General features: G+C 41.5%; 1 protein-coding gene across 4 annotated transcripts in view; it reads right to left on the bottom strand.

Annotated features, from left to right (window-relative positions):
* The window catches only part of ELMO1 (engulfment and cell motility 1), a 583,566-nt gene that overhangs the window by 423,023 nt on the left and 133,004 nt on the right, over positions 1 to 27,539 (bottom strand). For 3 of the 4 annotated variants that reach the window (XM_055590394.1, XM_055590392.1, XM_055590395.1), the window contains exons 3-4: positions 13,805 to 13,845; positions 12,683 to 12,755 (exon numbers count right to left, since the gene is read on the bottom strand). In XM_055590394.1, coding sequence (XP_055446369.1) covers positions 12,683 to 12,755; positions 13,805 to 13,845 — 114 coding nt within the window. Of the gene's footprint in view, positions 1 to 10,624; positions 10,775 to 12,682; positions 12,756 to 13,804; positions 13,846 to 27,539 lie in introns of those variants that run through there. The other variant, XM_055590396.1, reaches the window with a different exon arrangement.

Raw genomic sequence — 27,539 nt, 5'->3', positions numbered from 1 at the left:
GTGGCTCAGAGGTTAAAGCGTCTGCCTACAATGCGGGAGACCAGGGTTCAATCCCTGTGTCGGGAAGATTCCCCTGGAGAAGGAAATGGCAACCCACTCCAGTATTCTTGCCTGGAGAATCACATGGACGGAGGAGCCTGGTGGGCTACAGTCCATGGGGTCGCAAAGAGTCGGACACGACTGAGCGACTTCACTTCACTAGGTCATAGGAGCAGAACCCTCGTGAATGGGATTAGCGCCCTGATGAAAGCTGTCTCTCCCATTCTGTCTTAGGAGCGCACAGTGACAAGATGGCCAGCTATAAACCAGGGAGCAGTCCCTTACCAGATACTGAATCTACCAGCGCCTTCATCTTGAACTTCCAACTTCTACAACTGTTGTTTTTAAGACAGTCAGTCTATGGCGGTTTTGTTACCCAAACTGAAAGGTCTAAGACACAGCAAACACAACAGGATAAATTCCAAAGTGCTTTTCCTATTGGCCAAGACTCTCACCACAGCTTCTGTTCTGAGTGACTTGCTTTCACCATGTGTGCTGTGGGCTTAGTCACTCCAGTCATGTCCGACTTTGTGGCCCCATGGGTTATAGCCCACCAGGCTCCTCTGTCCACGGGATTTTCCTGAAAAGAATACTGGAGTGGATTGCCTTTTCCTTCTCCAGGGGATTTTCCTGACCTAAGGATCGAAGCTGCGTCTCCTGTGTCTCTTGCATTGCAGGCCAATTCTTTACCACTGAGCCACCAAGGAAGCCCTGTTTTCACCAAATGAACATATAATTCCAACTACAAACAGCTGCGTTCACTTGTTCCTTGGTTATTGGAAAATGTGTCACTACAGTGGACTGTGACTATCCTGTCTCGCCTCCATTTAATGAAAAAGAGTGTGTGGGGTGGGCAGAAACTGCTGACAAGGTTTCAAAGTTATTGCCCCTGTTTTCCTTCATGGAAACTCTAAAGCATGTATTTAAGCCTAGAATTCTCTCTGATCTTCTGTGATCACTGTTTCAAACAGAGTCAACTCCCTGATAAAGAACCAAAGATGGGTGAGCCACAAGAGTATTAATGGATCCCCCAGGGTGAAATAAAGTAAAACTCAGTTTCTCAGAATTGAACAACAAAATAAATCACAAAATTTGGGGTTAATTTTCTGTCACACCTACAGTTTGGTTCTTAGAGGTTGTTGCCTGCGACAACAAAAATACATGATCATACTGACTTTGAAACTGTATTACTGTTTGATCATCTGCCTAATGATGAATTATTTGTACAACATGAGTTACCAGAGGGTCTCTTATTTTTCCCTTCCCATAGCTATTGCTGTGAGTTCTCAAAAACAGGTCACTGATTCTAAAGAAAGTACTGAAATCCATAGACTGGATTTAAGTAGCATCTTGTGAAATCTCACGAATCTTTAAAAATTTTAGTCGACATCCAGCACAGTATAAATATTATGTGTGTGTATGTATGTACGTATATACTTATTTTGGGAAAGAAAATTAATCAGTGGTGGAGTACTGAAAGCCAACTTTGTAACACTGATTTAAGACTCTTAAGAGGAGCATTAAGATTCATTTATTCACCCTAGGATTCCTCCACTGTGAATAATCTGAAAGTGTATGTGCATATTCTGGTAATTGAATTAACCAATATCATACATAATTTATTAAGCAACTAATTGTACCTTTTATCTTACACACACAAAAAACTGCATCACATAAAATCCACAAGCAATCTTCGAATACCTACAGAATATGTTCGAGGAACCACATGAGACACTGTACAGGGCCCCCAAGGTGAAAAATGAAGGTTTTGATTGTAAAGTACTTGCAACTTGGTGGGAGGGGGGATAAAAATTAGCCCACAAATAGTTAAGTCACACTTTAAGGCAACAGTCAAGAGATGCAGATCCTGCTTAGCTAACAAATGAATCTAAGAGATGATAAACTAAAGAGACAATCATTCCTACAACAACAGAGCCAAGGGAAGGGATTTAGAGCTAAGGACTGAATGAAGACACTAATCTTCAACACTGGGGTGAAGATTATTTCAGGCAAGCACCCAAGGTCTCTTTCAGCTCAGATAATTTAGAATTGGTAGGGACAGAAGGGTTGACTGTCCTGAAATGGCAGTTATTTTAATGGCATTATTTCCCATGTGTATTCCTTGTTAAGACTCACCTCCCCCAGAAGCAAGGAGTCTGCCATTTCATCTCTTTATACCCAGCATCTAATCAGGTACCTGAAACAGAATAGGAGGGAGTGGGGGGGTTGGGCAGGACTGAACTGCAGGTGAGTACAGCTACCAGAGGAGTCAGAGCAAAGTTTATTTGGGGAACATCAAGGCAATTTGGCTAAAGCAGAGAGTAAGAAAAAGATAGCAAATTAAATGTGTTGACTGGGGCTAGACTGTGACACACCTTGCCAGCCAGGTTAAGGAAGGAGGTTGGACTTCATTCTCTCTCAGCAACAGTGAAAGTCAAGCGAACGCTGTCTCCATTATTAGGGAGCACACAGGACTACAGGCTGGTAAGAATTCATAATATGGGTTTTCTTCTGCAGCCAAAAACACTGCCTGTCATTCTGGTAAACAACAAATGTTGCCCCCAATAAAGTCATCAGCCACAGTAGCCAGGTTCCATGGCGTGCCCTGAGGGCAATTTAGGATAGAGAAAAAAACTGGATACTGACCCTAGATACTTAAGATGCATATCTAAGGAATAATTGCAATGAGTCCAGACTCTGCATCTGCCCAAACATAGAAAGCACTAAAATCATTAACTTGAGATGCCTGGTTTTCTATGAGTAGCAGGAATCTTTGATGTTTGACTAAATGTTTGCTGTTGTTTTTCAGCAAAAACTCCCACATATCCTGGTTCCTCCTTTATCTCTTTGGATAAAAGCTATCTGAGAAGCTGTGTCCTGTCCTCAGTAAAGCCCCTGAATAAAACATAGCTGATAACTTTTAGGTCATGCATTTTTCTTCAGCTGAGACATTGCATGCAGGAATAATGAGAAAGGTCCAGAGGCTGCTCACACTTCTAATGGGTGAGGGTCAAATGCGGCACTGGTGGTACCACTTGGACTTGTTAAAAATATTTGAACCCCAGACTTGATCTATTGGATCTGCATCTCTAGATCTGAGGCCTTGATCTATATTTACATCGAGAGCTGCTAGATTGGAACTTAAAAATGACGTGACTAGAAACCACACAGCTTTACTATCTAAAAAATAAAGTGCTGTACAACTTTGTATATATACTAGAAACCACTGCACACTTAAATGGTAGTTTTTATGTATATGAGTTATATCTCAATTAAGATGCTAAAAAAAATCTCAAGCTTAGGACAGTGCCTGGCACATACAGGAGGTCAGTACAAGTTACTTTTCTCAAATGCATGCATGCATGGCTCTTTTCCCTGGACAGCCTTGGATTATGAGCTGGTAGATCCAGGACAAGCAGCTTGTCTAGAAGAGTCCAGTACTTTCTAAAGACTGGTGACAGGCACACAAGCAGCCAACAGGGCAAGGAGCATCCATACCAGAAGTCAGGTTCGGTTACAAATCAAAAAAGGAAGAATTCAGCAGCAAGGCACATGTGAATGTAGAGTGAGGATCAAAGGGAGACAGGCAGCAGAGTGTGAGAAAGGCAGGAGATGGGGCAAAGGGGCAGCAAGAGAGAAATACTGGGAGTCAGAAGCCTCAGAAGAGCTGAAAGGCTGGGGCAAGCTGAAAAGCAGGAACATCTTTCTCTGCCCGTTCCTGCCTGCTGAGTGCCAGTCCCACATCTTTCTTTGCCCGTCCCTGCCTGCTGAGTGCCAGTCCTGGAGGCGCTTCCCCAGATCAGCAGGTCGCAACCCATGCTGGTTGCACCTGGCTGAGGGACAACTTGCTGAGGCAGCCACAGTGGATTCTATTGAACAAATCCAGAATCTTTCACCATAGGTAGCAGAAAAGGGGATGTCTCGTACGGATGTGTGGCTGGGTTAGGAAATTTACAACATTCCTGGGCTCTGGTTTGCTCAAATTAAAATGCCTGTCTGAGTGAAAATTCTTTGAACAAGAGTAACTGAGACCTGCATACAGTGGTTTCAGGGGCAGAACTGAAATGCCACAGCAGATCCTCTCACAGGGATGCGAAGACAGAAAACAGAGAACAGAATGGAAATAGGAATGGAAGCCTCTCCCCTCCTCTGGCTTCCTCACAGGCCTTCAGCCCCACCTATCTCAAGTCTCAATCCTTTCTGCAGCCCGGTGTTCACCTTGTAGGAAGATGCACTCGCCTTGACACCCCAGTAGTTTTGACTCCATATGTCCTTTCCGTTCCAGCAAACACCATCGCCCAACTCACCTCTCAAGTTCAGATTTCCAGGAGAGAATGTAAGGGGGCAGGGCTCAGCTAGGGTAAGGCATCAACTCCCAGTCCCTCAGCTGTTGGGGGCAATAGAGAAGGGACATATGGACTCCCAGAAGCCACTGGACAGGCAGCTTCCCAGGAAAAGACATGCCTTAGTTTGCTTTGTGTTTTGTTGGGTGGCAATGGTAGTAGGTGTGTGGGTGTGTGTTTGTGTGTGTGTATTCCACTCTTCAACAAAGAACACGTTCCAAACATGAAACTTCCTTAAACTACTTAATATGCAGCACTTGTATGTATTCTCCCGAGTGAATCCCCCCCACCTCGTAAATATTTTCAGTGACTTTCAAACATTTTTGACCCCAGGATAAAAAATATGACTACATGTATATTACATATGAAGCACATGAAACAAATGCTTCACAAAACAACACATGTAATGCACCCTGATCTTTTCTATCCTATTATAGCCATTTTAATGCTCCTTCAACCTGCTAAACTGATTTAACACCCACTAACAAGTGGTGACCAGCGATCTGAAAAACCCTACTATTACCTCTATCACCTATAATTTTATCATTTAAAAACAATTTCACACTTTTCACATTATACTCATATGGAAGAAAATGATATTCCCAATAATATCCTAAATTCCACAATATTGTAGGCAGTTTTAAAAGATGAACCAAGTTTACAAAAGATGTCTAATGCTTTAAATTGTTTACACAACAATGTTCTTAAGCCAGTCACATGACACCCCTGTTCTCAATCTGTTTAGTGACCAACAGGGACTCATGCACTTGTGTCAACCAACCTAGCTGAGAAGCACCACCCACCGTCTCTGTACAAAGCCAAGCTGCCCACACAGGGATGGAACCAGCTCCCTTGGGCTCACCAAACTTGTCCCAATGGGAAAAGAAATTCTGTTGGTAATGTGTGTATCTCTGGGGAATTTCTAAGGCAGATTACTTTCTTCAGCAATGCCGATGCAATTGAGTTATTGGGTCATGGATATAAATAGGATCAAATGCTTGTTGGAGGACCAAGAGGTATCAGAATAAGGATTGTCAGTAGAGGAAGCTAGGGAGGTAGAAGAGAAGATGGAAAGATGGATTTCCCTCTCCAGTACCAAGAACTGGTGTGACTTCCATCTGCAGCACAGCATGTTGAGAACTGCCGAGATTCCTGCCTGTCCCACAACATGGCCCAAGAGTGTGGGACACTGGCTTTTCAGTCAGACCTGAGCCCATCCCTGATCTTTATTGACGTCCCCTGAGCCTCAGTTGTGTCCTCTGTAGAATGGAGCAGGTACCAATAAAACCCGGTTCACAAGCTTCCTGTGAAGACTCAAGTGCAACAAAGAGCCCATGTGAAGCGCTAAGCCTAGTGCCTGCCACAAAGCAAGGATCCAACATATGTTCCGGACAGTTGTTATCATCCCCCAACTAACGCCCCAGCTCACCTGCCAAAGTGCTTAAAACACACAAGCAGATGTCTGTCTTTGAATGAGTACTTTTCCCATTAGCCCCTCGAATCTCTTATCAGACATGGTTAGCCCACTCCAGGACCTTTTTGGATCCCTCCTCTCTTCTATAATAAATTGATTCCTTCCTCTTCTTTCTCAAAACCAGTGCTCACTTCAATGTTTTCTCCCCCACTAAACCCTGAGATCCATGGATACAGAGAATGAAAGGGACTCATCTCACTAAACTATTTATAGTGCCCAAAGCTTGACAGTTCACAATAATTGGACTGAATTCCACACGGTAATCAAGTGGTCTCCAGACCCAAGTCAGACACACAAGTTCCAGGGAAACGCAATCCCTGTCTGCCCAGGGATTCTGGGAAGCTCAAGGCCTGTCTGAGAACCCACAGCATCTAGGATGTAGGAATGGCACTAAAAAGGGGTGCCCTTCAAAGACGCCACTTCCTTCCCAAAGGTTCCTGGGGCCAGCTTCAAAGACGAGTCTGGATGAGGCATGGCTATCTCTATTTTTACAAAATAAGAACTTCCGGAAATAAGAAATTGCCAAGGTATATTACTATACTTCACACATTCTGAGGTAGGTCTTAGCACATGGGGACCAAATACCATTGTGAAACTGTGAGAAAACTTCAAGGGTCCACCAGTACACGATCTCCTAAAGGTGCCTTCTACCATGCCCTGTGCTTTCAGGGAACCTACCTCTCTGCATTAGGGTTAAGGATAACAAGGCAATTTTCCTGTTTCCTTAAAAAATATAGTATTAATCAATGATACTATTTTAGATAATCCAGACCAAAGGCAAATGAAAATGTATTTGCTAATCTCTACTGAGTAGAAGACTATCTGTTATAACTTCCTCCATGCCATCTTAAGGAATAAGGAGGTCATAATAGCGTGGCTCAGTGGTAAAGAATCTACCCGCCAATGCAGGAGATGTGAGTTCAATCCCTGGGTCAGGAAGATCCCCTGGAGAAGGAAATGGCAACCCACTCCAGTATTCTTGCCTGAAGAAGCCCATGGACAGAGAAGCCTGGTGGGTTATTGTCCATGGAGTCCCAGAGTTGGACATGACTGAGCGTCTGACATGCGCACAGACTAAAGCCGGTAACCAATGCTCACAGGTTGTAACAGCCTATATTTATTGTCCTGAGGCAATTATTAATACCATCAGGATCAATGGCCTAGTGTCAGCAAAAAAAGGGGGGCATCATAAACTAGGGCCCAGGTGGTAGGGACTCCAGGATTTCCAGGAGGTGACATAGGTAGATTGGAGGCAGACCCACCAGGGTCCAAGCCTCGGCTCAACCACTGCCCATCTGTACGACCTAAACAAGCTGTTGCATAATCTTTCTCTGTCTCATTTTGCTCATGGTAAAATGGAGATAATAATACTGGCATCATCAGACTGACATGAAGATAATGGACCACCCACTTTAGCCCTCTCTCTATATATAAAATTATCTTTTCAGAAGACAAATTCTACTAGAATACTTAAACAAATGGGCCTACATTGAATTAAAAGGCTTCTTCACAGCAAAGGAAAGCACTGACAAAATGAAAAGGCAACCTATGAAACAGAGAAAAGTATTTGCAAATCATATATCTGATAAGGGGCTAATATCCAAATTAAATAACAAGCTCACACAGCTCCATAGCAAAAACAAAAACAAAAAAACACTCCAATTTTAAAAAATGGGCAGAGAAAGTGAATAGACATTTTTCCAAAAAAGACAAGTAGTCAACAAGTATATGACTAATCAGTATCATCATTAAAGAAATGCAAATTAAAACCATAATGAGAAATCACCTCACACCTGTTGGAATAGCTATTATCAAAAACAAAACATAGAAAGAGATACGTATTGGTGAGGATGTGAAAAAAAAGGGAACCCCCATACGCTGTTGGTGGGAATGTAAACTGGTATAGGTACTAGGGAAAACATGAAGGTTCCTCAAAAAAAAAAAAACAACAGAATTAAAACACGATCCAACAGTCCCATTCCTGGGGATACATCCAAAGGAATGAAAACATGATATTGAAGAGATATTTGCATTCCCACATCCATTGGAATATTACTCACAATAGTCAGAATAGGGAAACAACCTAAGAGATGTCATGGATGAATGAATAAAGAAGATGTGGTAGAAATATACAACAGAATATTATTTAGCCATAAGAAAGAAGGCAATCTGGCCATTTGTATCAACATGGATGTACCTTCATGGCATCATGCTAAGGGAAAGAAGTCAGACAGAGAAAGACAAATACTGCATGGAATCCCTTATCTGTGGAATTTTTTTAAAAAAATAAAAAGTCAAACTCATTGAGGCAGAGAAACAGAGAGTAGAAAAAGTGGTCAGGAGCTGAAGGTTGGTAGAAATAAAAAGAGGTTGGTAAAAGGGTACAAAACTTCGGATTATAAGATGACTAAGGTCTCAGGATCTAATGTAAAATATGATGACTTAGCTGATAACACTGTATTGTATAGACATGTGCTAAGAGATTAGAGGACTTCCCTGGTAGATCAGCTGGTAAAGAATCCGACAGCAATGCAGGAGACCCCGATTCGATTCCTGGGTCAGGAAGATCCCCTGGAGAAGTGATAGGTTGCCCACTCCAGTATTCTTGGATGTATTGGTGGCTCAGTATTCCTGGTGGCTCAGACAGTAAAGAGCCTGCCTTCAGTGTGGGAGATCCAGGTTCAATCCCTGGGTTAGGAAGATCCCCTGGAGGAGGGCATGGCAACCCACTCCAGTATTCTTGCCTGGAAAATCCCCATGGACAGAGGAACCTGGTAGGCTACAGCCCATGAGATCGCAAAGAGTTGGACATGACTGAGCGATTAAGCACAGCACAGGGCAAGAGACTAGAATTTAAATGTTCTCACCAAAGAAATAATTAGAGGTGATGCCTGTGTTACAAACTAGATAAGCATCATTTCATAATGTGTATGTATATCAAACCACCATGACATATGCTTAAATATCTCACAATTTTATTTGTCCAAGTACACCTCAATAAAGCTGAAAAATACACAATTCACTTTTTATTTTGTATTCTCTCTCTGTCTCTGAGCCATCATTCTGAAATATAAAGTTTCTGGGGCAGAATCTGAACTTGTAAATAGCTGAATCTTAATGTTCTCTAAGCATTTGCATGCTATGCTTCTGCTGAACGCTGCTCGACAATATGACATTTTTTTCCCTTGTGCTGAAAAACAAAAGTTAATGGCCCAATAAGCAAATGAAGACAATTTCAGAAAATGGGCTTGGATAACGTGAGAAAAGCAGGGGAGGTGCCTTCCTGAGGATCTTAGAAGACCGTCAACATCCGTCAGTTACAGAATATGTTAGCTTGTCCTGCCAGAGCTGGAGAATTTTTCTTCTTTAAAATTACAGGTGATATTTTATCTCTGCCAGTGGGAGGGGAACCACCTCATATATAAGGGAAAGTCAGTAACTAAGAATATGCACAAGTTTCAAAAATTAGTCAGTGGTTACCATGGTAACGCAAATATTGCCTAACAACTCACTGGACTGTAAGTAACCAAGATGATGCTAAATACATCACTTCAAAATGGGAAATGGACTCTATTTTTAGGAATACTTGCAAAGAACTAGATGGACCTAACCGCAGACTGAAGGTGGCTCAGATTGACCCCTGTGGACCCAGGATGCAAGGTCCATCTCCTGCCCTGCGTGCATCGAGTTCTGTGTCACACGCATGTGCTATGCCCAGAGACAGCTGCAGGAGGAAGAGTGAAGACATTTTATTTACAAACAAAAAACGAGCTTTCTCATTCCTTAAACTTTTAGTAAAGGAAGAATCCTTGCTATTGGGCAGTGAAGACGTAACAGATTAAGGTGGCAGTCCCTTTATATTCAATGTTAAGGATCTCCTCAGAGAAAATAACTAGCATGCCCAATGAAATAATAATTTTCCTTTTGATTTGAGTAGTTTGAATTTTCTGAGTAGATATTAATGTTAGTTGGAATAAAAGTATAAACAATATATGAATTTTTAAATTATTCTAACAACTGACCGTACATCAACACCCTCCTAAATGAAACTTAGCATACGACTTCTGTTCATGGTGCACGGTGCCTGGGACACTGGGGCCCCAAGTCTTCAGAAAAGTGGTCCCAGAGCAGTGTTCTTCCTAATGGTCCCTGAGTATCTGCATCAGAATTCCAGAGGGCCCTTACAGTGTAAAATCCTAGGCCATATCTAAGGCCCACCCATTCTGAGTCTCGGAGGTTGGGATCTGAGAAATCTCCATTTAAAAAAGATGCTCCCTGTGATGTTGATGTTCTCTGGTCTGCGAAGCCCATCCTTAGCAATCACCAATAAATTGAGGTCTCCTGACAATGAAGACAGAAGACGGACAGTCATTAGGGGACACAAACCAACATGGTTTATCAAAGGCAGAGCTGTTGTGACTCAGTGGCTTTTGGGCCACAACCTAGGGTATAAAACCAGCACAAAATACTTGTATTATATGTGTGTGTGTGTGTGTGTGTGTGTGTATGACCCAAGTTTTTCAGAAACAACATGAGTGATGTACTCTGGCCTACTTTTATTATATTCTAATTTTTAATGTTACGGCAACCAACTAAATTGATTTCACTTCCCACTAATTGGTGGTGGTTGAAAAACTCTATTATAATATCTGTTGTCCTATATTTTTATCACTTCATAATTTTTAAATTTTTTCATATCGTATCCTAAATAGTAGAAAGCCATTCAGTCTTTTCCAATATACCCCCAAAGTCACAATATTTTAGTTACCTTTAAAAGGTGGATCAAGGTAAAGTGAGACAGTCTTCTGTTTAAAGGAATCAAAAACAATACATTCAACTGCTAGCATTTAACTTTTATTTATTTACATTCTCTTTATCTCATAAATAGCATGCAGATTATATAAGTGTTAGGGGAAGCACACTGATTGAAACCGCCCACCCTGGCCAGACACCATAGTACCCATTTGCATGAGCTGTTTTATGACAGGAGATCCTGATAAGGAATATGGAACTAATAAGCCACCACCAACTCCCGAAGAGTTCAGGAAAGGTTGAAAGGAGACACCGCGTGTCCGTCCACTTCCCAGAATCCCTCTCGCTAGCATCCATCTTGGCTGAGCGATGTGTGTGCCACCAGGAAGGACTCTGAATTAGAATGATTGGCCAAAGACCACCTGGAAACTAATCCCATCACCATAAAACCCGAGACTGTGAGCCACGAGGCAGAGCAGTCCTCCTGGTTTCCCTTACCCTACTGCTCTCCACCCGGGTGCCCTTTCCCAATAAAGTCTCTTGCTTTGTCAGCACCTGTGTCTCCTCGGACAATTCATTTCCGAGTGTTAGACAAGAGCCCAGTTTCAGGCCCTGGAAGGGGTCCGCCTTCCTGCAACATAAGTATAAAATAAATGAAAAATCTTAAGAAAGTGAAGCAAGAAGAAAAGAAAGACACAAAATTGAGTGCTTAAGGAATAAATCAAAGGAACAAGTACAAGTAATAAAGACAACACAGGCCAGGAAATCCAGGCTACATGTTAACTCTCAGCTTTCTGGCCATCAGTGTGCAGAGGAAAACATGATCAGCTATGAAAATTCCAGGACCCATCTGGGAAGAATAAGCAATTTCTAAGAAGCATTTCCAGGCCTCTGGCTGTCTTCCCTTAGGGCTGGACTGAACACTTGTTGCCTCCTCAGGGTAGAGAGGGCAGTCACAGTGGGACAGACCCTATTAGTGCCTCCACCTTCCGCCACCATTTCATTCACAGGGACACTGAAGATCGCTCTACGGATTGGGACAAAGCAAGCCAGGAGCCATAGGCCACCCGGTTCTCCCTTTTCTTGGAGCACTCTATATTCACTTCTGTCCCAGAGCTGGCCAGCTTCCTGTGATGAAAACTGAGACCCCATCCTCTTCCTCCCCACCAACCCCAAAGGCCATCAGCTCCATGAGGACAATTTTGGCTCCTACGCCTATCAGTGAGCTCTCCATAAAACCGAGCTGAATACTAAACTTCTCCAGGAATTCCCCAAAGGAAAAGTGATAGAAGCACAAAGATCTGAACTGGCTTCTTGGTTCTATGGTTTACCACTCCTGAGATATTAGCTAAGCCACCTGACTGCTCCGATTCAGTTTCTTATCTGTTAACCAAAGTCAATGCGGTTTCCACCACAGGTTAGTCTTGTGGACGAAATCAACAAACAGATGTAAGGAGGCGGGCCCAGTTTCCAGCACACAGCAGGTGCTCAATAAATGTTACTTTTCCCTGCTCCACAGAATCTCTAGGATATTAATTGTACTTCCTGCTAGAGCCACTATAGTATTACAATCCTTCTCTCACTTCCAATTTTCCCAGTTAAAATCACCCACGAAGAAAGCAGAGTTCCCAAGAACCACAGAACACTCAATGCCTACACAATGCCACCTTCAAAATGGTTTTTGTCATTGTTTGAATAACTTTAAGCAGGGCTTAGAGGTTATCCTGAGGAAAAAAAAAAAAGTCTGAGAAAGGAAAGCTTGACTAAGTCATTAAGTATCAAATAAATACTTAAACCAAGCAATAAGGAAGAGAGATCATTAGTGAATTCACTGTTAGAAGGCAAATGCTGTTGCTAAAACAGAACACAGAAACATATTTGGTCTTTACTCTTGAATGGGCTAAATATCCCCTTGTTAATACTAAAGTAGCGGTTGGTTGCTTTGCAGACTCTGTTTTCGTGAGAGATGTAAAATTTAGACCAGCATGTTTAGTCTTGAGCAGAGAAAACATCAGCTATGTTTTAATTTCCTTTAAATATAAGTGTTCCAGATTAAATAACGTGGTTGACCTACCTTTTCTGTGATATAGAAGTTTGAACTATCAGCATGCTGCAGTGCAAAGTATTCATGGTTTGCAAGGGACCATCTGAAAAATGCAAGCAAAAGCTGATTACAAAAACAAAAAAGAATCATTTTCATGTTCATATGATACAGTTAGATGAACTTAGCACCCTGTGATTGGAACTGGGCCAGTACCCAAGATACGCACAGGGTAGTTCCTAAAACAAAATGACTTTAGCCCCCTTATCATGACCCTGAGACAAGATCTTATTCCAAGCCTATTGTTCACCCTTTAAGTATTTTATCTTCACAGCTTTGAGGGAGGGCTCATTAAATATAAAGTTCCATTCCTCCCTATGATGAAGGAGTAAATGGAGCAGAAAGAGGAAAACAAAGGAAATGAATGCAATTTAAATTTTTGATAATTGTTACATTTCAGTTGTTTCTGTAGTCTACCATCCCCAATCAGTATGCTTGCTGTAGACTGGAACGTTTCAGTTAAGAATTGTTGTTGTTTAGTCACTAAGTCATGTCCCACTCTTCTGTGATCCCACAGACTAACTCGCCAGTCTCCTCTGTCCATTTAAGGATCGCAGGTCTTAAACAAATTCCAGGTAAAATTCTATTCATAGTTCTGCCTTAAAAATTCAAAAAACCTCAGGCAACTTCCATATGCATGGATTGTTAGAGCAGCCCAAGAGAAGTAGGAAAGCTCACTATCTTTGTGAAGTTCCACGTGGCAGCACAACCACCCACTGATCTGTCTTTTAAATTATTTTATCTTCTGTGGGGACCTGAGTGATCTTCTCATTTTATATCAGATGAAGTGTGCACTCAACTTCGGGAACTTAGACTGCTTCCTGCTGAATAGGATGAATGAACCACATCTTTTCAAAGTAAATAAGATCAATTCCAATGTCCACATATCAGAACTTCTACACTTCCCACTCTTTGAGAAACAGAGAGAATGTTTTGGTAGAAAAGACAAGGAAATATTACACAGTAATTCTTGGTGTCTTGAGGCAGGTCAAATAGTGACTTAATGAGTAATATTTAACAACTGCACAAGAATATTTTATTTGCCTTTCAATATGCTGCCTGGAGCTCCCTGGATAAATCCTGAGTAACACTTACCCATCACAGACTTCCTTTATTATTGCAGACAGTGGTTTTTTCTGAAAAATAGAAAAAAAGGAAATACTTTCTGTTAGTTTCATTTCATCATTTTAAGCTCTAAAAAAGAAGAAGAAGAAGAGGCCTAATAAAGACACTTAAGTAAGAACAATTTACATTTTCTATTCTTGGTTGTCAGTGAGTTTGTTTTTCTCAAGGTTAATAATCGACCAGCCATCACCACCAATTGCATTAATGATGTATTATCCTTTGGGTCCCTTTTTTGTTGAACAAAATATACATCATATTTCACTTGAAAGTGAAAGTGTTAGTCGCTTAGTCATGTCCAACTCTTTTCGATCTCATAGACTATAGCCCACCAGGCTCCTCTGTCCATGGTATTGTCCAGGCAAGAAAACTGGAGCAGGTTGCCATTTCCTTCTCCAGAGGATCTTCCTGACCCAGGGATTGAAACCAGGTCTCCTGCATTGCAGGCAGATTCTTTACCATCTGAGCCACCAGGGAAGCCCCAGTATTTAACTTAGCCACATTAAAATCAGGATGAAACATAGTTTTGGTCAAAGATCTCATAGGCAATAACAACCTACAAAGTCAATTGATCACCAGAATTCCTCAAGAGTAGTACATGGGTTGGAGAAGGCAATGGCACCCCACTCCAATACTCTTGCCTGGAAAATCTCATGGACGGAGGAGCCTGGAAGGCTGCAGTCCATGGGGTCGCTAAGAGTCAGACATGAATGAGCGACTTCACTTTCACTTTTCACTTTCATGCATTGGAGGAGGAAATAGCAACCCACTCCAGTGTTCTTGCCTGGAGAATCCCAGAGACGGGGGAGCCTGGTGGGCTGCCGTCTATGGGGTCACACAGAGTCGGACACGACTGAAGCGACTTAGCAGCAGCAGCAGCAGTACATGGGTAGGACAACCAGTAGTTTGGCTTTTTGCAAACAAGCTTGGATGTAGGGTAATTTTATGAGAACATGAGGCAAATGGAGTATGAAGCGTAGTGACATTGTTCCTACAAAGTACATAGAATTCTTCCCACAGCTGTGGTCCCGGCAAATGTCAATCACACAGCAGCTTGAGCAGGGCACACTCGAGTAACGGGACCATGTCACCACGTGCTGTGGTGTCAACTGGCGGCTGACTACAGCTGTACTCTTGGCCTAACAGCCACAGCTGTGCTCTGCCTGCCTCCAGATAGAAAGAATGTAGTGAAGAGACACAGACAGCTCATCTAGAGATGTTGAAACTCTTTCTGCTTTGGATGTAAACAGACCCCAGCTGTCTCCTGGGATGGGCAGGAGTGTGTCTACCAAAGGAACACATCACAGACAAGAAACAAATGGGGAAGAGAAATCAAAGAAATACAACACATGGTCCTGGATTTTCAGATACAACCACAGAATAGCATCTAAACACTTTCTCCTCCTGTCCCTCTGCACACTGTGGTATGGCAGAAGGAATTTGAATCAAGCAGAATTGGTTTAAATCCTAGCTGTGTCAACTTGCATGCAGTGAGACTGACAACTTCCTTAGTTTGCTGAGCCACAACTAGCTTATATGCAAAATGGGCAGAAGACCTACCCACTCCTCAGGGTTATCATAAGAATTAAATGAAAATTAAAATAAAGGGCAAAAGACTCAAAAATGGGCTAGGGCTCCACTTCTTTACTCTCTCGTGTCACTAGAAGAGCTTGATTTCCTCTTTGCATCCTTGCCCTTGGACCCAACATTGCTAGGTCCCCCTCTTGGTTAATTCCAAGCACCCCATTCTTCACAGTCCTTCCTAAGGGCTTCAGGGCCCTGGTAAAAGCTCCAATGCTGTCCTCAGTGTTCCTCCAATGCTCTCCTGCACTCTGGAGCCCTAGGGTCTATGACTAAGCCCACCACCATGTTTTCAAAAGAACGTCTGCCTGCAACTCTAAATGCAGTGGACAGAAGAGGGACCGAGAATTGTGGAGGGGTGGAAAGACAGTACATATTAGCATTTTGAGTTAATCTCTTTTAGACTAAGATTAGAAATGGAGACTGGATTCGACAATGAGGTTACATGTTACAACTTGAGGCCTTTGCAAGAACTTGTCCATTGTTTACGGCTCTGGCTGTGAGTCAAAGAGCAAATGTACACTCCCAACCAAAGGAGAAAGGAGCTTTAGGAACAAAACTTTTTCCATAAATTGAGGATTTTGCACTTCCAGCTGTCAGAGACCTCTCCAGGCTATTAGTATTTCATGAGGACCTACCAGTCTCCTAGATAAGCTGCAGTCGTTCAGATGGTAAAGAATCTGCCTGCAACGCAGGAGACTTGGGTTCAATCCCTGGGTTGGGAAGATCCGCTGGAGAAGGGAATGGCAACCCAATCCAGTATTCTCACCTGGGAAATCCCATGGACAGAGGAGGAGCCTGGCAGGCTACAGTCCATGGGGTTGCAAAGAGTTGGACACAACTGAGTGACTGACACTTATTTACCTACCAGTCTCCTAACTCCCCCAATCTTCTTGCATCCTCAAAACTAAAATATAAATAACAGGGTCAAATTTCAGACTTAAATTATATTGAAAGGACAGATCGAGCCAAGAAAGTATTGCTAATGATGTAGGAGAAGGCATTTAAATTACTGCTTTCAGAATGGGAATTCTTAAAGTCTAGGTAACTTAGAGGAATTCAGATTTTAATCCAGGTCTAATTCATAGTTTCAGAGTCAAATTTGAACAGACAGAAGTGGGCTTCTAGGACTATTATATCTAGAACATTCTGAAGTTGGCTATATGAAAGGAGTAAAGACTCTGGAAGAACAAAGTTTAGAGATTTAATAGAGAAAGATTAGAGAAAAACTTTAAACCCCAGAGGAAAAGGACTCACAGTTAACATAACTGCATCCTTACCAATTAAAATGAATGCTGTGTAAGCATGGGCTGGTCCCACGGCCTGCATCCTACACCTGCCCCCTCCCTTCTTTACATGTTCCAATGAAACACTGAACTCCACCACCCAAACCTAATTCCAATGACTTCACAATTTTCAACTCCCTTAATTCGTCCACATTTTTAATGTCATTACTACCGTCTTTTTGAAACCACCTTTCCAGAGTTGCTGTATTTCCTTCCATCTCCTACAGTTATAAGCAATAATCCTCCAATAAAATCCACGAGATCCTTCTTTATTTGTTTTACTTCTAACATCAGATTTATGTTTCTATCTCTTCTGTTTTCATTCAACTGGTCAGTTCCTCATTCATTTCAGCTGTCCCAAGTCTGCAATCTGATTCCACTCTTAGAAATCTCTGGCAGCTTGTTAGAAACAGCATGTTAACTCTCCTTCAAGCATCTTATTACATGTACAAACAAAAATCATTACTCTCATGATTCCCTAACCCAATAATAGCATGTCCCCACCCCCAAATTCTCGCCATCTCAGTCATGATTTTTTCTGTCTATGACACCACTATAGCCCAGAGCATCATTAACCTTTATTTCTTCACACTCTGGGTCTGATTTGTTACAGGTAGTATTACATCTTCCTCTGTGACATTCATATCATTACTTCTCACCTCCTCCAAATTGCTCTTCTAAAATCTTAGCATTCCTCATTCCAACTCCTACCAGATAAATCATACCCCAGTTCCTTCACTCTTAATTCTGCTTTCTCAGCCCCAGTGCCTTTCCTGAGGAAGAGCCCATTATTACTAGCATTAACTACTTGCCATAAATTTCCAGTCAAACATTACACTGGCCTATCAAACACAGATTCTGGTCTTGCATTAGTTCCTATATTTGTATTACCTACGTCTAGTAGTTCTCTCATGTAGATTTCTAGAGAACTTATCTTTGCCTTCTCTACTGTGTGAAATACAGATATCTACAAGACACTGAGTCTCATCAATACTTCGCAAAAACCTCTCTCTGCTTTATCCCTTCCAGACCTAAACTACCACCTTTGGTTAAGAATTCTCAGGATCCTGGCATCAGATCCTTGCAAATAAGTCTGTACATCGCCAGTTTCTTTCTTTCTAATTCCTGCATTAATTATAATTAGGTAAAATTAGACTTTCCCCATAAACTTTGCTCATGTTGTTCTTTTGCTCTAATATCCACCATAGATCTTCAATGACCATCACCTGTATTGTACAAATCTCTTAGCTTGTCATCCAAGGCCTTCCACAATCTGGTCTCAAGCAATCAAACTGTCCACTAATGTTGTACACGTTCCCCATACTTTTGGATTAGCTAATGATCCATCCAAAAAATCCCACCCCCATATTTTTACTTTATGCCATTTTTTAAATATTATTTTTGGCTGTGCTAGGTCTTCATTGCTGTGAAGGCTTTTCTCTAGTTGCAGTGGGGTGTATCCTCTAGTTGTGATGTGCAGGTTTCTCTTTGTGGTGGCTTCTCTTGTTGCAGAAAAGAGCTGTAGGGCTCGTGGGTTTAATAGTTGCCGCTCCCAGGCTCTAGAACATGAATTTGATGGTTGTGGCACATAGATTTAGTTGCTCCACCACATGGTGGGATCTTCCTGGATCAGGGATCAAACTCATGTCTCCTGAATTGGCAGGTGAATTCTTTACCACTGAGCCACCAGGGAAGCCCCAGTGTTTAGGCACTAAAGTTGTCCCCGACTCTTTGTGACCCCATGGACTGTGGCACGCCAGGTTCCTCTGAACTTCCACCACCTCTCAGAGTTTGCTCAAATTCATGTCCATTGAGTCAGTGATCTCAACTTCTGTTGGCCCCTTCTCCTTCTGCCTTCAGTCTTTTTCAGTATCAGGGTCTTTTCCAGTGAGTTGGCTCTTTGCATCAGGTGGCCAAAGTAGTGGAGCTTCAGCTTCAGCATCAGTCTTTCCAATGAATATTCAGGGTTGATTTCCTCTAGGATTGACTGGTTAGGTTTCCTTGCAGTCCAGGGGACTCTCAAAAGTCTTCTCCAACACCACAGTTCAAAAGCATCAATTCTTCAGCCCTCAGCTTTCTTTATAGTCCAACTCTCACATCCATACTTGACTACTGGAAAAATGATAGCTTTGACTAGATGGACCTTTGTTGGCAACAAAGTCCCTCTATACTTAGCATATTAAATGAATCACTCCTAAGGACCTAGTATATCTGTCTTATTTTCTTGTCCCTTGAAAACAAGGTATCTTAATTCATCTTTGTAACCTTCTCCACCCCTCAGTATTAGTTGCACAGTTCACAGATGCTAACAGGATATAAGAGGAAACAATATATTTCTGTTAAATGGAAAATTCACTTACTTTAATTTTTTTAAAAAAAAGAACCAACAGAAAAGCCTTGACTATAAAAGTAAACCATTTCCTAAATGCCCATCAATAGATGAATTGATAAATGGTACATATATACAATGGAATATTACTTAGCCATAAAAAGAATGAAATGAGTCATTTGTAGAGATACGGATCGACCTAGAGAGTTTCATACAGAGTGAAGTAAGTCAGAAAAATAAGTACTGTATATTAACACATATATGTGGAATCTAGAATAATGGTACAGATGAACCTGTTTGCAAGGCAAACATAGAGACATACATGTAGAGAACAAATGTGTGGACACCACAGCGAGGGGAGAAATGGGGGACGGGATGACTTGAGAGACTGGGATTGGCATATATACTATGACTACTACGTATAAAATAGGTAACTAATGAGAACCTATTTCTAATGGAGAATCTTCATTGGAATGACTGATGCTGAAACTGAAGCTCCAATACTTTGGCCACCTGAAGTGAAGAACTGACTCACTGGAAAAGACCCTGTTGCTGGGAAACACTGAAGGCAGGAGGAGAAGGGAGTGACAGAGGATGAGATGCTATTCAACTGGATAGCATCACTGACTCAATGGACTTAAGTTTGAGAGATAGTGGAGTCAGAGGAGCTTGGCCTGCCACAGTCCATAGGGTAGCTATGTATAAATGTGTATACATATAGCTCATTCACTTTGCTGTACAGCAGAAACCAACACAACATTTTAAAGCAAGTATATACTCCAATAAAAAATAAGAAAAATGATTAATGCATATTAAAAAGCAAAACAAAAGAAAAAAACAACCAACAACATCAAAGTAAACCATTTCAAAGTATAGCCTGGATTAATCAGCACGAATCCCACTTCCTACCATGTAAACCACTGTGGGGTGGCTATAAGCAGCTGCTTAGACATGTGAAGGTTGTCACCACTCCCCACACAGACCACTCTGTGATTCACAGCTTGGGAGAGAATTGAGCCAGCCAGCTGATGAGGAGTATAATTCAACAGGTGATAAAGCAGATACCAATCAAATTTGTCACCATCCTTTAGCAAGGCCACGCAGGTGGGCAGGAACTATTGCTGTAAACAGAGATGCAACAAGATACTCCCAAATACACTATTTTGGTAGCAGTGCTTTGCTCACTTTCTATATAAAACCTTCAATCTGACATGACCTCCTTGCCTGACTTAAATTCTAAACTAAAGTTTGGCTCTATGTTTTAGTTAATATTTGTTCAGGTTACATAAGATGTTTTTATAATAATGCAAGTTTCACCTGAGGAAAGGAAAGCTTCCAAGGCATGCTTGGAAGTTCACTAAAACTTGGGAGTAGGGTGACAAGCCCATTGCCTTAGTAGCTTTCTGTGGCCCCACAAAATATTTGCCTTTCATCTCATTGAGAGAAAAGCCCAGAAGAAAAGAAAATTTGATCTAAAAGGATAAAAACTGGTTCTTCTCTGAGTCCATAAACCATAAAGGAACTAAAATAAATTCTACACTCTATACGAATATATCTCCATGTAAAATATCAAGGCAAAATTATTTTAATTGCCTGAGCATGTTTTTGTAACTTAACAAAAATCATAACTAAATCCCTTAAGCTTTTTGTTTTGAAGGTCAAATCGGTCTTCTCAGACTCAGTAATGAACTAAGATGGAAAGAATAGAAATGTTTTTAAGGATAACCCAGAGGGTTAGTCAGTTACCAGATTTCCAAGTGCAGGTGATTGGGAATTAAATAGACTCTCCACTTGTTCCCTTTAGCAATGGTGAGGTCATCGTTCACCACATGAAAGTATTTCTTCTCTTTATACTAATTGGAGAAAATTTCAATAATGACACAAATATTTTTATTCATCAAACAAAGTATGCATTTCCAAATGAATTTTATTGGCAAAGTACTATGTGCCAACAATTATATTCATGGAGCAAATAAGCTTTTTGTTGTTGGGTTTGTTTTTTTAAATTTATCCCTCCCTTTTAAACTCTTACTCTCCAAAAGAATTCCTTTATTCAACTTAATTTATCATAGACTACATCCAGAAAGCCAATTTCCAGTACAAAAAGATTTTTATTTACTTTTCATAACATCACCTAGATTCCTGAGAATGGTCAAATTCACTAGCAATTAGCTTGTGATCTATATCTCTGCCTCTGTTCTCACATGGTGAGAACAGTTCTCTCCTCTTCTTACAAGAAGGATGTAAATCCAGGGTGATTCCATCACAAGATACACAATTTATATATAAAACCCCTTTTTCAAATAAGGTCACCTTTTCATATTCCAGGTGTTATAATTTGGACATACCTTTGGGGCCACTGTTAAAACTACTGCAACTGGGTAAGAAAAATATATATATTTTTTAAGGATTAGGGAGAAAAGAGAATGCACCCTTTTCTCCCTAATCCTTAAAGTGGGTGTTGGTCCTTCACTTTTCTTCCTGAACTCTTTCTTGCTTTTAATGAAATGCCAGTGTCCCAAATCCCTGAATCCATGCCTCCCACTATGACCCCTCTTCTAAGGTCTGATCCTGCATTTCCAACAAGCCCTGGCAGATCCACGTGAACGTCCTGCCACCTCTTCAAGATTAGCACTACATTCTCCTCCTCACTAAACCAGATCCTCCTCCTGTCTCACTTTTATCTCAAAAAAAAAAAAATATATATATATATATATATATACGCACACACATGTATTTATATCTCACTCTCCCCGCCCAAAGCTCATGGTTCCTTTCAGACATGAGAGGACCCCCAGAAGAAACATCCTTGGGGATCTCCAGTTGTTTATTTCAGAGGCTGTGGAGTCCAGCCTGCCTTGAGGCACGTTCCCCGGACACAGCCCAGCTGTTGTCCCTCGTCCGTGTCCCCTCGCTGATGAGTGCAGTTCCCATTCAACCACCTGTTCCTGCCTGTTGGCAGCACACTTGGCCTGGGGATACTATGCGACCCAAATGCTCACCTCAGAGCTCGCAGGTCCCCTCTGCCCACATTTCTGCCTTGACACTCGCCTGTGGAGGCTGATATCTCCCTCATCTGAAGTGATACACACTGGTCAGCAACTATAAATTGTGGGCTGCCGTTCCTACCTCTGACATCCACATCTCAGGCCCACGTTTGTCCTAAAAAGAGCACCACATCAGAAAGAAAGCTTGGCTTCTTTAAAACCTTATTTATTTCTAATGTTTTTAAAGATATGGGGTGGGGGTATGCTTATGAGATAGCAGTAGGGACACCAGAAAAGCACTCAGAATGCTGAATTTTTATCAACAACTTGCTTTTCTACATCTTACCCCAACTATAAGCACTGGAATAACTTTAGAAAATGATTTCCTGGGGTAGAACCCCAACTTCTGCAGCCCCTGGTTTTGTAGCTTTAGGCTTACTACTTCTCCTCTCAATGTTTCCATTTTCTTTTCTGAAAATAAAAGTAGCACCTCATTTGTAGAGTAGTGAGGACTAATTGAGAGGATGTTATATCAAACTCTCAAAACCGCACCTGGTACACAGCGAGGCACTGGATACGTTACCTCTGAATAGGTTCTTTCATTTTGTGTATCCAGCTTGGACACTTTGCAGGTACTTTCTTTAAATGTTGGTTAAGAAAATAAAATACATGAATGAATGAATATCCAGTTCTTCTTCCTTCTTCCTGGAGTGACTCCAGCCCCCAGTGCTGCCTTTGGCACTCATCTCATCCTGTTCTTTACTCTTCAATGCATTTTTGTTTCCTCTGCCAACCAGATTATACACATTTGGAGGGAGACACTGCCTCTGAGACTCACCTCTGTCACTTCCCAAGCAAATGGCTGCTAGGCTACAAGGCGTGCAATTAATGAATTTTTTTTTTTTTTAATTAAAAACACATCTTTTTTCAGACTTTCAGCTTCTTTCCCTTTCTTCTGGTTTCTTCCAACTGCCTCTGAAGGCCAGGCAGAAGCTAAAGATGGAAGACAGCAAGAGAAAGGCAGGAGCAGTCTCCCATCACCACCTCGTAGCCACTCTGCCAGAGGGCCATTGTCAGACAGCCCTGTAATTGCAAAACCATTTTCCACCAAGACTGAAAGTTATTGGTCCCAGACTATTATAAAGTCTTTCTCCAGTGCTTTCAAAGAATGTGACAGATGCTTTGTTTTGACACTTTGAGGTGGTACAGCACAGCACCTGGGATTTTTACTTTCTTTTATAGATGGAAATTCATTGAACATATTCTGCCCAGCAGTTATGAGTAATGTTGGTCCAGAAAGAAAAGAAAGCCAGCTCCTAAATGTCAGGACACCTCTGAGAAGGGATATATGCATGTTGACTAAGACGTAGCCCACAATGTGACTTGGGAAAACTTTCAGGTGCAATAAGTAACCCATCTAGTTCCCCGAGGTGCCTCCTGACACCATGTCAGAAACACCAGTCATTTTTATAACAGCTTTATTCTTCCTCCAACGAGCCTGGTGACTGCTCTCCATGCTTCCAACCATATACCTTTAATATGGAGGAATCAGATGTCTCTTAGAGGTGTGTATGAATATTCTGTTTTCCTAATAGCTGCTTAGATAAACTGAAAGTTAATGACAAAAACCACACTTCCCTGAGGCAAATTTACTAATAGCTGGTTCTTGGAAAGCAAACATTTTGACAACAGTTCCAATGGGAATCACTGACACAAGATTCCAGTGACGGTTAGAAATGACAAAGGCAGGGGGTGAGGGGAAAGGACTCACAACTCCGTCTCCAAAGCAGTAAAAACTACGTATCCCATTAATTTTAAAAATAGAAAGATGACATGCTATGACACCTTTTTCTCGACAGATGATTTGTTTCAAAAATAGTTTACTAAAAATGACTTGTTTCAAGCTTTATGAATCTAATTAAATATTAGATTCAGCAAGACCAAGTGCAATCTTTGCATCATAAAAATCACCAGACTATGCAAATGACAGACACAAAAAATAATCAGTACTCTCACTCAGTTCAGTTCACTTCAGTCGCTCAGTCATATCCGACTCTTTTCGACCCCATGAATCGCAGCACGCCAGGCCTCCCTGTCCATCACAACTCCCGGAGTTCACTCAAACTCACATCCATCGAGTCGGTGATGCCATCCAGCCATCTCATCCTCTGTCGTCCCCTTTTCCTCCTGCCCCCAATCCCTCCCAGCATCAGAGTCTTTGGCATGCGGTGGCCAAAGTACTGGAGTTTCAGCTTTAGCATCATTCCTTCCCAAGAACACCCAGGGATGATCTCCTTTAGAATGGACTCTCATTAGTAATAAGTTAAAGAGGAGGAGACACTTCGCTTTCTCTTTTAGGTCCTCTGATATACCTCTGCTCAGTAGAAACTGTGTTCTGCTTCAATTGGAAGCAAAACTGCAATTTTAGAAAATGACAAAAATGTAGAGATGAACAATGCAAAAATAAAGCCCTACTCACATCAGTTATCTATTCTGAGTCTTCTTCCTTCTTCTTGACTATTTTACATTGTCCTAATACCAATGTTGCTATGGATATAATTTTTTTTCCAAATTTCAATATCTCAGGCAGTAAAAACAACAACTTTCCCAACTACTATATCCTTCTCTACCTTCCTTAATATCTGTCTTTTCCAAGAAGTGCTCCCAGATAATTCCAGCCTGTCTGGTGGGCCATTTCATTCCACCACACCTTGAGTCAGTTCAGTTCAGTTCAGTTCAGTCGCTCAGTCGTGTCCAACTCTTCGGGACCCCATGAACTGCAGCACGCCAGGCTTCCCTGTCCATCACCAACTCCTGGAACTTACTCAGACTCATGTCCATCAAATCAGTGATGCCATCCAACCATCTCATCCTCTGTTGTCCCCTTCTATTCTGCATTCAATCTTTCTCAGCATCAGGGTCTTTTCAAATGAGTCAGTTCTTCACATCAGGTGGCCAAAGTATTGAAGTTTCAGCTTCAGCATCAGTCTTTCCAATGAATATTCAGGACTGATTTCCTTTAGGATGGACTGGTTGGATCTCCTTGCAGTCCAAGGGGCTCTCAAGAGTTTTCTCCAACACCACAGTTCAAAAGCATCAATTCTTCAGAGCTCAGTTTTCTTTATAGTCCAACTCTCACATCTATACATGTGAAAAACCATAGCTTTGACTTAGACAGACTTTTGTTAGCAAAGCAATGTTTCTGCTTTTTAATAGGCTGTCTAGGTTGGTCATAACTTTTCTTCCAAGGAGCAAGCATCTTTTAATTTCATGGCTGCAGTCACCATCTGCAGTAATTTTGGAGTTCCCCAAAATAAAATCTGTCATTGTTTCCACTGTTTCCCCATCTATTTGCCATGAAGTGATGGGACCAGATGCCATGATCTTAGTTTTCTGAATGTTGAGTTTTAAGCCAACTTTTTCACTCTCCTCTTTCACTTTCATCAAGAGGCTCTTCAGCTCTTCTTCACTTTCTGCCATAAAGTATGTCATCTGCATACCTAAGGTTACTGATATTTCTCCCAACAATCTTGATTCCAACTTGTGCTTCATCCAGCCCAACATTTTGCATGATCTACTCTGCATACAACTTAAATAAGCAGGGTGACAATATACGGCCTTGACGTACTCCTTTCCCAATTTGGAACCAATCTGTTGTTCCATGTCCAGTTCTAACTGTTGCTTTTTGACCTGCACATAGATTTCTCAGGAGGCAGGTCAGGTGGTCTGGTATTCCCATCTCTTTCAGAATTTTCCACAGTTTGTTGTGGTCCACACAGTCAAAGGCTTTGGCATAGTCAATAAAGCATTCTGGAACTCTCTTGCTTTTTCGATGATCCAAGGGATGTTGGCAATTTGATCTCTTTGAACCAGAGATCAAACTGCCTTCAGTCAAGTGTTCTCTTTTATATGGAAATGAGTGAGTGATTCACTCTGTGACTCAGTTCAGGTCCTAAGGTCTGCCTACCTTCTCTTCTGTGAAACAGTCCACTTATTTGTGTTAAGCTCATATGTGGAAGGTTAATCCTATTTATGTGCATGGTATGAAAGTATTGATAAAAAGTCAGACAAGCTTGATAGAATAAACAGAAATGACTGCTGATTGTGATGGATAAGGTAATAGCAGACCAGATGGGTAGATATGAAAAAGCCAGATAAGCTCTGGAGGCAAAGTAGGGTTCAAGTTCAATTTAAACACAGGATTATGAATGTTTATCAACTGTGAAGAAACTGACATTAAGACAGCTGTCAAAAGAATACTAAGCCATAGCAAAGAGAGTTTTAAGAAGTAAGTTTACTTTTTTTTTTACTTTTTAGTTCCCCTTCTTCTACTTCTTGTCTCTCTGTGCCATGTAGGTGGTTTACTGTTTGAGTGGATGAGTGGTTTACCATGAGTGGATGCACTAGCACCAATTCACCTTTCTTTTTGAAAAAGTTTATTTATTTGGCTGCATTGTGTCTTAGTTGTGACACATGGGCTCAGTTGCCCCACAGTACCTGGGATCTTAGTTCCCTGACCAGGGATCAAACCTGCGTCCCTTGCATTGGCATGCAGATTCTTAACCGCTGGACCACCAGGGAAGTCCCCTATCCTTATTTCTTCAGTGGTAATGGATGTGCTGAGAAACGTGCCAGCAAGTAGTGGAGAAACATGGGCTTCTAGGTCTCAAATATATGTCCCATGAGTGTGACCATGGCTACGTGAGGCTAAACCACAGCCTGGAAGAACAATAAAACAGGCTCTTCTGGAAGGATCTGAAATAGGCAAACGTATGACTACATCAAGAACTTTTAAAATTGCCCTACCTTTGACATATCATTAACCCACATTTTCATTGTCTATCATTATTTGGTCAGCCCTTCTGATAATAATGATACTAGCAATAGCTATCATTTACTGAGTGACTACCATATCCCACTGCAAGATGATGTTACTAAGCCTACATTACAAATGAGAAAACTGTACGAGGATCTCAAAATGTTAAATAGCTTGCTCACTTGTCTCACTTCTTTTTGTATCCTCTGTCACTATCCTGTGCTGTCCTAAGTCACTTCAGTCATATCTGACTCTGTGCATCACTATGGACTGTAGCCCACCAGACTCCTCTGTCCATTGGATTCTCCAGGCAAGAATACTGAAGTGGGCTGCCATTCCCTTCTCCAGGCCACTATCCTAGGCCATGACATAATTATTTCTCACTTGGGCTACTGCAACTAATTACTGTCTAACTAATCTTTCTTATTTAATTTTATTTCTCACAAAACAGTTCTTTAACTTCGACCCTCTAAAAATGCAGATCACATCATGTGCAGTCAAACCTTCTTCTAAGAAACATTCCTTTTTTTTTCATGACTCTTGGACAGAGTATTGAGTCCATACAGTTCCTCATGACACACCCTCTATCCATCCAGCGGGCCAAATCCAGAGCCCCATGTGGAATTTCTTTCAACTCCAAAGAAGGAAGGTATTAGGCAGGATCTCAAATATTACCTCTCCACCATTTCTTCCATTCTTGTTCTTTGTA

Source organism: Bubalus kerabau, chromosome 8 (assembly GCF_029407905.1).
Source record: "Bubalus kerabau isolate K-KA32 ecotype Philippines breed swamp buffalo chromosome 8, PCC_UOA_SB_1v2, whole genome shotgun sequence".
Taxonomy (NCBI): domain Eukaryota; kingdom Metazoa; phylum Chordata; class Mammalia; order Artiodactyla; family Bovidae; genus Bubalus; species Bubalus kerabau.
Note: the sequence above shows the minus strand (reverse complement) of the source record. Positions and strands in the feature narration are given on the sequence as shown.